Source organism: Phalacrocorax carbo, chromosome 3, assembly GCF_963921805.1.
Source record: "Phalacrocorax carbo chromosome 3, bPhaCar2.1, whole genome shotgun sequence".
Taxonomy (NCBI): Eukaryota; Metazoa; Chordata; class Aves; order Suliformes; family Phalacrocoracidae; genus Phalacrocorax; species Phalacrocorax carbo.
This window is the reverse complement of record NC_087515.1, coordinates 4,011,669-4,023,891: the sequence shown is the minus strand read 5'-3', so window position 1 is coordinate 4,023,891 and position 12,223 is coordinate 4,011,669. Positions and strand designations below refer to the sequence as shown.

The 12,223-nt window shown below is 48.0% G+C and overlaps 1 protein-coding gene across 2 annotated transcripts; it reads right to left on the bottom strand.

Moving 5' to 3' along the window:
* Positions 1-318: 318 nt before the first annotated feature.
* On the bottom strand, positions 319-8,082 carry AGT (angiotensinogen). Of its 2 annotated transcripts, none has more exons than XM_064445669.1 (5): positions 7,870-8,082; positions 4,686-5,502; positions 2,076-2,340; positions 1,489-1,633; positions 319-654 (listed from the first exon to the last, which is right to left on the bottom strand). In XM_064445669.1, the coding sequence occupies exons 2-5, from the start codon at positions 5,476-5,478 to the stop codon at positions 463-465; spliced, it is 1,395 nt and encodes a 464-aa protein (XP_064301739.1). In that variant the 5' UTR covers positions 5,479-5,502; positions 7,870-8,082; the 3' UTR covers positions 319-462. The 2 variants fall into 2 exon arrangements, with proteins under 2 accessions (XP_064301739.1, XP_064301738.1); XM_064445668.1 differs by having other exon boundaries at positions 4,686-5,505; positions 7,870-8,081.
* Between the last annotated feature and the right edge of the window lie 4,141 nt (positions 8,083-12,223).

Sequence of the window (12,223 nt, the reverse complement as noted above, 5' to 3'; positions counted from 1 at the left end):
CTCTGCATAACTGTAAGCCTTTCACTGGAACCTAAAATGGGCTCTGTCTTACAAAACTGACCAAACTAAAAATTAAAAAGTGACCTCTTAAGGAACGAAGAGCTCCTTTTCTGTACCTTCCTATAGTAAATGTTGCTTGTGCTTAGAAAACTGGCTATTTAAGTCAATGCCTTGCTGGCTACTACTTTGTCCCCACTGCAAAAAAGGGAGCTGGAGGCAGAAGGGAGACAAAGTGGGAATAAGGAAAGAAGAGAAGCTGGAGGAAGAGTTTGAGTCGCCTCAGGTGAAACAGGTGAACAAGGATGAAACACTGCAATATTTTAGCTTTCAAAAAAGCTGTATTTCAAACACTACCTGCTTCATCTCAAAGCCAAGTAGAGCACTCAACAGATCATAAAAATAGCTGATGAATAAGAAAAAAGTAATGGGAAATATGCATCGTTCCTGTCCCTGTGCTCGCCTTTAAAGCCCGTGCAGCGGGTTTGTTACTCTGCCAAGGAAAAGCATTGCCCTTGACTTCTCTTCGAAAACGGCCAAAAGGAATGGCTTGTTCAGCGTTACTTCCAGGAACACCAAATCTTCCTTCTGTGCTGTGGGGTCTTCTGGCTGATCTGTTCCATCGCTGGTCAGTTTGAAAAAGGCTTTATTTATTACCTGTAAGGCAAAACGTATGAGTAAATCCAGTGTCGTCAGAGCTTAATAGTGAAAAGATGAATGAGGGTTTAATTGCTTTCTAGCACATGAAGTAATCGGTAACTTAGATCAGTTGTAAGCAGCACAGGATGGACTCCATGGGTGTTTAAAAAAGACCTTGGAGACTTGTTCCATGACATGTGAAAAAGCTGTACAACTGCTTGTACCCTTGGGCTGTATGAAATCCTGGTACCCTTGAAGCTCCTGACAGAACTTCCAAGGTAGGACACCTTCTAAAAAGAAAATAAAATCAAAGGCACTCGAATTATACTTCTGGAACAGAATTTGCCTTCTTTTTATGAAAGACAGCCTTCTCCTTCAAGCTCTCCCTTTTTCCCCTTGGGACTTGAACACTGGAGCCTCTCTTCAGGTGAGGGGGTGTGCTGCACGTGCCTCTGTTTGCGATTTCTGGGAGTAGTCCCAAAGTGCCACAGCCCAGTAGCTGCGGCCTCTTCTACTCGCTCCAGCTGTAGTGCCTGGAGGTGTCTGAGCTGGAGGTGGTAATGAATGCAGTCTAATTTGTCCTCGGAGTACCTAGCACGCTCAGACCTTAAACTTCAACTCTCTTGCTTGTAATGTTTGCTGCAGTGATGAAATTTAGATAGTTTAAAGTGAACCTGTTCCCGCTGATGGATTAATCTAAAAAGTACTCGCTATCATTCAGTCGTCTGGAAAATCCCCTACTAGCACGTGTCCCGCAGGGCTCTGGTTTGTTCTAGGTAAATTTATACAGTTAGAGAGGCTAAAACTGAGCAGGAGGTGTATTTTTTTAAATGCCAGTAATGTGAACTGTACCTTTCCAAGTGTTAGATTGGCATCACTAATTTTACTGAGATCTGCTCCCTTCCCCAGCAGCGCAGGCAGCCCCATCTCTGCAAGAAGCTCCTGTAGGTCGGAGCTGCCTTCTATTGTCAACTCCGGCAGCGTTAATTTAATTTCTCTGCAGAAAAGAGAGACACGTGAGCACATACTCTCCACTATGAAAGGATGGTGTCTGGGGGGGCCTCGGGCACGGGCATGTGAAAACAGCCACAAGAAGCGCTCAGTACGTGGTGACAAACAGCTACCAAGGGCTGATGGGTGTCACGTTGCAGTTTCCAAGTGGGAAGTCATCCTAAATCTGCCCCAGGTATGCTACCACATCCCAGATCATCCCACTTCATGGGTCCTGTGTTGTCAGCTATGGAAGAGGCGCTTGTTTCCTTGAAATACCCCAGGGGAAAAGCCGATCCCACTGAAGTTGAGCTCCCTCGGGGGGAGGCACCCTGGGCTTGCAGGTGTTTCTTTGCTCAGTGTTAAACACCCCCCCCCGGCAGGACCCGACCCTGGCCAGCAAGCAGGCGGGCCGGCGCGGCATGGCCGCCCGTAGGCCCCAGCCCTACCTCGGGGACAGCGGCTGAAGCCAGGCCGAGGACTGCAACAACAGCTCCGACTCCACGTGCTCCAAGTCGCTGCCATTGACGGGCTGCAGCAGCACCAGCAGCGCTGTCTTGCTGATGGGGACTTCCACCACAGAAAAACTCCCGCTGGCGTCAGTTCTGTACTTGAATGTCCCCGTGACTGACAACATCGGGACCGAGACCTTCGTGTGTGAATCCACCCAGAATTCCTGAGGCTCTTTGAGCCGGGAGGCTTGCTCGATGGTCACTGAAAAACAGATTGAGAAAGAAGACGTGGATTCTTTTGTTTCTTCGCTCTTCCCCTCTGCCCCTTAGCAGGTATATGTTTGTTTAAAATCAACACACTGCTTTAGCAAGGGCTGTGTGTATAAAATCATGTTTAGCTACTGTAAACATATGTATTCTGCCTTTTAATATGCCTTCTGGTAGCATCAGGCGGAGGCTGGTGTGGGCTCGCAGGAGAGGGACAAGCACCATCAGGACTGCAGCCAAAGCTGCTCTATTTCTACTGGCTTTGTGGCCTTTCCTGGGCACGGTATCTCTGCGTGGTTGCCCGCTTCCTCACAGGCTGCCAGGGGCTCCCGGGTGGCCTGTAGGCCTGTGTGGAGGGTCTGCTTGGATTTCCTCTGCACCCCCTGAGCAGCTGTGCTGGCACATTGGGAGCTCACCCATCAGGGACGGTCCTTGCTGCAGGAGTGCTCCTGGGCAGCCGGGTGGGCTTGGGAGAGGGAAGGCAGTGCAAGCTCTGGCTGAGGTCTCACCCTTGGCGATCTTATGAACCAAAGCAATGGGGAAGGTAGTAAGCATAGCACTGAAGTGTTGACTGAGCCAAGGAGGTTAAAAAGGACGTACCTGAACACTTGCTAAACCTTAATATAGTTTTCTTACCCAAATCACAAGCTTGGGAAGCCTTGCTCTCATCTCCTGCTGCTTCTGTGCAGCTTTGCCTTTCAACATGCTATCTGCTCACTGCCACAGATCAGTGCTGTTGCCCCCTCAGGCAGATAGTCCTGTTGGCATTAAAGAAACTACTGCCATCAGTGAGAAGGGCAATGATCAGAAGTCTAAAAATTGCTGTTTGGTGGAATTAGGAAAACAGATGTATATGTTGTGGTAAAGAAAGGACCTCCTTGCATTAAAGTAGTTAATACTGGTATAAAATAGGAGCTGGTCTGGCTGTACTGTTAACTAGTCTATTCTCCAATAAATCCAGATAAAAGCCAGACCCTAACATATTTAATATGTAAGAAGTGGTTTTGCATATGAACACTTGCCTTTTAAATGACCTTGCATAAATAGAGCATTTAGGCGCTTTCATCTATAACTTCACCAAAAAGAAGCAGCATGTGGGAGATGTGAAAGATCTAAGCAAAAAAAAGAATAAGGAAGCAGAGTCGTTCACCTTTTTTTCTTCCTTTATAAGAACAAGGGATGCAAGCAGAAAGGAGCTGCTTTCACAGGGTCTGTATAACCTACAGAATTTATCCTCACAGGATAGCAAAATTCAAGACTGTAACAGTTAAATAAAAGGAAAAAAATAATTGAGCATTCAGATTGCTAACTGTGTCAAGGTGGGATAATAACTGGGTTTAATTAGTCTTGGGAAAGATACTGCAAAATTTCAAAGCTTTGCTATTGACTTTGGGACTGAGTCCATTAATACAGTGCCAGTTGTGAACTGTGACAAATCAGCTCCCCTGTGTTTGAAATGGTTCCCTGCGGCCTTCTGCTAGGTGAAGGTCTGGGCATCAGCGCCCTCAGACGTGTAACTAGGTGTGCATTCCCCTGAAAGCACTCAAAAAGATGTTAGTAGTCTTAATACAGCTATTTGTTTCTTACAGTATGTTTTTAGGACATGGAAGAGAGGTATTTACTAAAGAAACCTTGTTTTTGCCTCAGACACCTGGATTGTAAATCGAGGAAAACTGGAGAAGATGAGCATCCCTTCTAAGAAGGTGACAGCTTTGGAAGAAATGTTTTCATACAGTGAGATCTCTCATATCAGAACACAGGCTGTGGGATGGGTCAGCATTTCGGTAACCATATCACAGGAGGGAATAAACCTGTGTTTACAATCTAGGGAAGGTAACTGAAGTGAAAGAGGCTGTCAATCGCAGGGCGAAGAAGTAGCCTGGGAGAGTAAGAGAGTACTGCGCAGTACTGACTTGGGGGTGCAGGAAAGAAAGGTCGGACCTCTCTGCTTCGGGTGAAGATCTCCATGTTCTGTAATACAGGCTTTATGCCAGCCTGACAAGCTTAATAAGAGGATGACTTTCTGTGGAAAGCTATGACTCTCCTTATTCACCTTCCCACACCTTTCCTAATCCTTAGCTTCCTGGCTGAGGAAGATTTCTCAGAGGCCATCTCCCTCCACCCCCTCCCCATTGCCTTTGCTGACTTGTGGCAGAGCGCAGGCAAGACCCCTGGCACAGCGGTGGGGAGCAGGGCACTGTACAAGGAGCAGCGGTCCAGCCTTTCATCTGAGCCCTTCCCTCTCGTCGCTGGCCAGGTGTGACCTTGCTTCCTGCCCAAGAGCAGGGCTGCTGGTCCTCGGCTCAGCCTGCCCCCAAAGCGAGCAGCGCCGCCTCATACCTGCCAAGCGGACGTCCACTGCAAACAGCAGGTCGGCGGATGGATCGATGTCTGTCAGTAAACACTTGCTTTGGCCCTTGCTTTTGGCCTCCACAAAGGCGTTTATTTGTTTCGCTGCTTCGTTTGGGTTTGTAAAATCAACAGCTCGGGCATAGAGAGCATCAGCAGAGGGGAGCAAGTCCTGCACAAACAGCTGGGATAGAGGCACGCCGGGAGCAGAGAACAGGCAGAGTGTCTTGGAAAAGAGCAGCTCCTCGTCCCTGCTCTTAATAAGGCTTTCGATTGTCCTCAGGCTGGAAAGGACTTTGTGTCCATCCACCCTGGAGGTGCAGTCAGGGTCTCCAGAGGGGGGAACAAATCCCAGCAAACCCTGTAAATCAGCTGCCGTCTGGTTTGAGGCACCCAGGTAGAAAGACGCCAAGGAGCCATAAAGACTGGTTGGGGACAGGAGCACGTTTGCGCCCCGCCGCACCTCCCGCAGCTTGCCATAAAACCGCGCGCCCAGGACGTAGACAAAGTCCTTCAGGTAGCTCAGTTTCTGCCCCCCCGAGCCACTCAGGCTCGGGGCTTCCAGCTTGTCCTTGTCATTCAGGTCATCTTCATAGGCAGGTGTGGTTTGAGACTCGATTGAGACAGGGACAAAAGTTTTCTTTCCTTCCTGGACCAGGCTTTCCAGCTCCTCACAGGTACTCTTGTCGAAAGAAAACAGATTGAAAGGGTGGACGTAAACCCGGTCACAAGTCACTGCAGTGAGACACACCAACATGCGGAGAAGGTCCGCTGCCAGGTTCATGTTGAAAAATTGCTTCCACGGTGTCTGCTGAAAGAAAAAGTGGGGAGGAAAGAAGCCTGATCAGCCTCTTGTAAATACAGCTTCTCTTACTCGCAGGGTGAGGTGCTAGTGCTGCGTTGGAGTTACAAAGGCAGGAATTTCTGTATTTAGTGCTGGTTGTTCTGACTGTGCCCCCTGAAAAGCCCAGGGTGGGATGGTCACCAGCTTCCGTGGTGGCAGGTGGGGAAATTCTGAGCACAGGTTTGACTCCATTACCTGCTGCAGTACCCCAAGGGTTTAGCATGGGAAGCAATATGGTTGTGCATGCTGACTAGTTAGGCTTGCAAACTAGAATGTGCTAGGACTGGCAAACCATTATAATAACGCAAGAGTGTTGCTCCTGGGAGCTGGTCAGAGCTACCTCTGCAAACTGCTGCACTAAATCTTGCTGAGACACGGACGGGCTAAGCAATTTGCCTGCTGTTACGTGGGAAGCAGGTTTGGAAACCAGGTCTCTTAAGGTCCGACCACAGAACGATCCCACTTTGTCTGTCTAGTCAGCATAATACTTGGCACTAGCACAGCATTTGTGTGTTCATAGCCCAGTGCAAACATTCATTCTAGCTTCTAGGCAAACACACTCAAGGCTTCCTTATACGAATGTGGTAACACTGAAAACATTTTCACAGCACCTTCTTTATCGGAATACAGGGTTAGAAAGGGTAAGCTGAGTTTTATTCTACTTTACAGGCAGTCTTCTCCTGCAGTAAAAGACTACCTGGTGCTCTCGTTTTTCCTGATGGGAAGTAGAGAATTTTACTGGAGGTGGATGTCACCGGTGTTTTGACACAAAGGAGCTGGTGCACATTGGGAATGAGAAAGTCATGGGCACACATACATACATATATGTGCAAACACACTGACATTTTTTGCATTTTTATAACTCTACCTTCTCCCAGATTTGATTATTTTAATACCTAATGGTTCTGCTATACCTTCCTTGGATTTCTGGTGTATGACTTTGAACTTGTGCGTTTGAAATCCAAGTGCACTGGAAATTATGCATCTATAACACTTATCATCGGCCAGAATGACATTATTCAGAGCTGTATTTTTATTCTACTAGTCATTTCTTGTTTTTGTAGCTCTTTTCACCCTCTTGTGCCTTTTCCAAGCTCTGCAGAGCTCATTGGATCAGCAAAATGCTAACAGACTTGCTGGTAACCAGGCTCTGCTCTCCACCTTCTTTCTCCAAGATTTTTTAAGTCACACCAGCCTGTCAGGTACTGTAATTCTGGTAGCCTGAGCCTTTTGAGAGGACACAATGCAGTGTCTGGCTCACCAACACTTTAATTTACACAGGGTGGAGATGTCTGGCTTTAAATCCAGCCATTCAAGATCTGTCACCTTCCCAGCCTGATTTATGATGTGTAACCGTATTCACTTCACTGAGGGATCCCCAAGTGTTTCATGCCTAATAATATTTTGGTTTTCAGTATCACCACTCTCCTGCAAATACAAAAACTGAGATGCGCGGGTGTTGGGCGATTAGGCATACCTTGCTGAGTGCATATGCCTGCCAATGTGCACCTCTGCATCCCCAGGCTGTAGGCTCCTATCTAACAGCTTGGTTCCCAAATGGAGTTTCGGCTTTTGTGATGGTTCCTTGGGATGTCCGAGCATCTTCCTAGTGGGTGCCTGGGGATCAGGCCTGAAACTGCTCCCCAGAGGCATGCAGGTGAAGACCTCCAGCCCTGTGCCTTCATCCAAATATTGCTCTTCCCCATTATCTCCCACCCCATCCTCTAGGGTGTAGGTAGCGGCAGCCAGCGCTGCCATCCCCTCTGCTCCCTGACATGTCTTTGCCTCCGGAGCCCCACTGGCAACAGGTGACATGCAGCACTGCAGAGCTTCCTCATTCCTCGTGACCTGTTAAAAAATTATCTTGGGAAGCATCTTCCCAACTTCAGCTTCACAATTAGCCCAGCCACTGTGCATTTCTCGTTTACTCCCTGCGTTTTCCAGATTGGGACAGCTCAGGAAAACAACCTAAAAACCCATGAAAGGCACTGCCCTTTCCACCCTGTTCTGTGCACCACACAATTCTTTTGAAGCATTTCTTAATGCTTCCTGTAGCAGCAGTGAGGATGACTCTGTGCCACCCGGCCAGGCTGTGCCATTAGGCAGCGCTGGTGGTTACTTCTCTAGGGCTGCCAGAGCCACCATGTCAACTCTTCTCATGAGCAGAAACAAGAGGGGCTGTTCTCACTGCCGGCACTTACACTAGGCACCGCCTGTGGGAAGCCAGCGTTGGTTATTTCCCTAAAGAAGTCAGCTCAGAGACTTTCAGAAAAGCATGAAAACGTGAGTTGAAAAATTGGCAATCAAAGTAAATCCAGTAAGCGTGCTTACCCGGCTCTGTCCTGGTGTGTGCCACTCTGTCGCCGTCCCACCTTGGGCAGGCTCCTCACGACACCTCTTCCCCCTGGAGTGGTGCGGTGTGATGGCTGGTGGACTTATGCCCTTTCCACGGGAGGGGCCTTTCTACATGTCCGCAGTGGCATTGCGCAAAGCTACTTTACATCACAGACTGAGGGGCCAAAAAAGTTAGCCCAGGCCGGACAGGACCCGATGAAACCTGAGCACGGCTTAACACTGACTGCATAGAAAGTTCCACGGATGGATACACAACCTTTAACCGGACCCAGCGCATCTGTGCAGCCTGCAGTTACACATTTACTGGCAGATGCAGGCATTTTACTATGCAGAAGAACTGATTATAGGAGCTGAAAATAACTCAGCTCATTTTGTTCTAGACTCAAAGAAATGCAGGTTTCTTTGTACCTGTATTTGTTGTACAGTTGGACCAGATTTTTCTTGGATAAACTGCCTTTAATCTCTACCTTGCAGCTTGGGTACCCATCAGTGAGTGGGACATGTACGCTACTGCGAGTAAAACGATTAAACTCTCAATTTTTACCCTTTTTTCCCTCTTGACCTATCTAGAACATCAAAAGCTTGTTCTTTTTCCTCTTCAAAACAAGATGCATTGAAAAGGAGAGGATGAAAGTAAGATGAATTAAGTTGCCAGAACCAGATCACCAAAACACCATCCCTTCCAGCCTCAGGTTCCTAAGTCCTATTTGGCGAAAGGGAACGGGGATTTGGAGATCTTTCTGCTGCTTTTGAAATGATCCTCAAGTCTGGCATGGCCCTTCTTCCTCTTTAAGCAAATAAACAGTGAATCAAACCAGGGGTGGAGCGGTTGGGTTAGACTGGGTCTCATTCAGTGCCGCTGTTATAGTTAGTAATTAAAATCCCATGGCTCTAATGGGAGTAGGGCTGATTTAACATCTGTGCCCTGATTTTAGATGGCCAGTCAGGGGTGGTTTGCACTGTGGTGCCCAGTTCCGTGTTGGCTTCAAGGAGAGAGCAGAGAGAGGGGGAAGTTTGCAGTGCACCTGGGCAGTCAGAGCTGGTGGAGCTGCAGACAGGGACAGCCAAGTCCTGCCGGCCCAAGCGCTGTGTGCCAGGTGACTGATGCCAAAGGGGTGGGAAATTTCTATCTCTGCAGCCCTGCTTTTCATTTAAACGATCTGATTACCTTAGCTCTAATGAGGTTTGAAAGCGGTTCTGAGCACAGGCCCATATGTCGTGCTATCACTCACACAAGGCTTAAACAAACAGCTTGATATATTTAAGGTGTTTAGCCCTCTTGCTGCCTGAGCATCTCAGTCGAGGAAGCATCTGGCAACAGAACAGTCCCTGAGCATTTGTACCATCTCCAGATGGCTATAAAATGCATGCAGCCCAGCCACGGTCCAGGCAACGGGAGAAGTAGTTCCCCCATTAAAAATGCCTTTTGTTCAGCTGAACGCTAAGTGAACAACTGAGGTTTCGGGTTGCAAACCCCCTTCTTTCCCCTCTCCCCCAAAGAGTCCTTCCCACAGGCAGGCTGGGGGAGAAAGCTGGTCCCTCAGAGGCCGGTGAAGGTGTGGGTGGGACGTGTGACAGCACGGCCCAAAACTGTCTCCTGCACCTCCACCCACGTGGGTCCAAGTGGGGCACTAGGCAGCAGTGGTGTGCACGAGTGGCCAGACCACAGCGTGCCTGTGAGCTATAGCTGGTCTACTGCATCCTTCTATGTCCTTCTAGGCGAGGCTTGAACACAGGAAAAGGCAAACCCGGCCTAGTACTCTCAGTATCGAGTACACAGAAACCAATGCTGTTTCAATGAAAGGCACCTTGTGCTCTGTTAAACACTGAAAAGTATCCTTATTAACAAGAATTACTGACTTTGGCCAATAAGCTACAAGCAATGCTAATAACATATACAACAGCTGCCAGTCTTACATGTTTACTGTGGAAAATAAACACCTCAAGGGGAAATCACATAACCTGCAGCCAGTGCATTTTTTTTCCCCTGAAATCATTATGCCTCTATGCAGGATCCAGAAATGCTGCTTTAGCACCTGGAGGGCATTGTTTGAGTACCTCCTGCTTCCAGCCCCCCTGCAGTCCATGGCCAAGTCATGCTGCAGCTCCTGGTGGTCTCCTTTTGCTGTGGGCACCAGCCCCAAGGCAAGCATCCCTGGCCGCAGGGGACGCTGCCCCGCAGAAGAGGGGGAGCAGGAGGCAACTGAACAGTTACCCCTGTGCGGTGCTCTGGTGGCTCTGTCACATAAAGCAAGTTCAGGTTTAAGTTAAAAGTTCTCAGGGGTTTTGGCCAAGTTGACCTTTGGGGCTCTTTTGGTGCCCGTGCACTCAGTTCTATTGTTTTCTGTTGATAAAAAATTGTCAATATCTTTGGGGAGCGCAGGAGTCTTCCCTCCCTCTCCCCCCCCCCCCAACTCAATCAATAAAGTAACTGAAATAAAATACCCAGCTTTCTCCATAAAAAAATGTTTCGCCAGAGAATGTTCAACAACCCACTTTCACCACAGTGCTCCTCCCGCTTCAGACCACCGAGAGTTTGGCTGGCCTCAGTAATGATGGAGAACCTTTGATTTCAGCTTACCTTCAGGCCCTACTACAAAGCTGAGACACACACCACCCCCACCCCCCACCCCAATTTGCTGGTCACTTACTCTCACTCAATATTCCCCTATTAAGGTGCATCACACACTAGTGCACTTATTAGATCTTTATCTTTTATCTTCTCACAGTTTCTACTAAAAGAGAAGCTTTCAGATTATGAACAACATCCACTGCTACACCTGGAATGTATTTTATCCTAGTAGGACTTAATTACAGTTAGTCTTTCATTTAACTTCTGAGCCATTTTTAAGTAGGAGGACAGAAGCATTATTCCAATTACTATATGTGGACCCTTTTGTCAGGCTTTTTTTTTTTTGGGGGGGTTGCCATGGTTTTAGGAACGAGTATATGCTTAAAGATAGAGCTTTGGCTTCAGAGTCTCTATCCCACCCTTCGGCTCTGGGGTCCAAGGATTTGGCTCCCCGAACAGAGCTGCGCCAGAAAACCTGCACTGGGCCGAACTTGGGAGAAAAGCTTTCCAGCAACTAGGGACCGCAGAAGGTCAAAGAAAGGTTGTTCCTAAAGGCATCCCCTACGCAAAATAAGCCCGGGGCCCACACACCTTTCCTAACAAATCTCGCCCTGCAACAGCGCAGTAAAGGTACAAAGAAAGACCTCTCAAACCTGCTTTTCAGCGAAGAGGTTCGTGCTCTCCTTTTGCCCCACTCTTCCTGATTTTGGTGGGGGAGTCAGCTCCCCCTTTTGTACATCCTCTTGAATAAGCAGGGCCCTCCCTCCCTCCTCCCCCCCTCCTCCCCCTCACTGCCCTCATTTCTCTTCAAAACCTGTCTCTGTTTTTGCTGCTTGTTATTCATGGTCGCTGCTGAGAGGGAGCAAAGAGGGGTGGAAAAACACTGGTGCTGCAGTTACGGGTTCCCTCGCAGCCTCGCCTCCTTTGCTCTGTTGAGATCTCTGTTGAGAAGTGCTAACGGGGGAGCCCTCCCCTGCCCCGTGAAAATTTCTCAGTGGTGGTGCTGCTAGTGCTACCTCATGTAAATGCCACCAAACGGGCTTCGGAAATTCCAACCCTGGCACAGGAACACTCACCCTACAGCTGGCAGCAAGTAATTTCATCTTGAATGGGAAAATGATTTTGTTTAAGCTAGAATTTGGATTGATCAGCCAGGCGGCTATTCTTTGGCTGAAGAACATCGTGTCTCCACTATGTCAAAAAGTGTTTTCATTGATCCAGATCATTCTGGGAAAAGCTGTATAAAATTCAGCACTTTGTGTGGCAACAATAGTAAATATTTTAGCCTGTTTTGTTCAGTTTGTTTTCCAGCTTTCCCGAATTTTGATCTGAGATCTGAACTGAAAGGGGCCAGATGTACTCCTGTGATGATGTTCTTGTCTCTTGCAAAGTTATGCTGGGAGTCATGGAGAAGAGATAATAAATTATTCTGCTCACAGCCCTGGTCAACAGACCTTCACATGGGCTCTTCCTAGGTTGAGTTGGCATGCCTGACCTACATAGATTATGAATTAATGTGTGTCTGATTTGGGCATAGTAGCATGTACATGGTCATATATCATTCATTACTAAATTTGAGGGTTTACTTTTTTTAAGATTGAAAGTACTTTGGGTGAGAAGTAGGCCACAAAGGGTTTGTTTATATAACCTGTGGGTTGATGTTGGTAGTCGTAAACATCTACCCCCCATCAATATTCATAATGTTTCCTCTCTCTTCTGCTTCAGTAAGGGAAGACAGCGTCGGGTCTGGACAAGGCA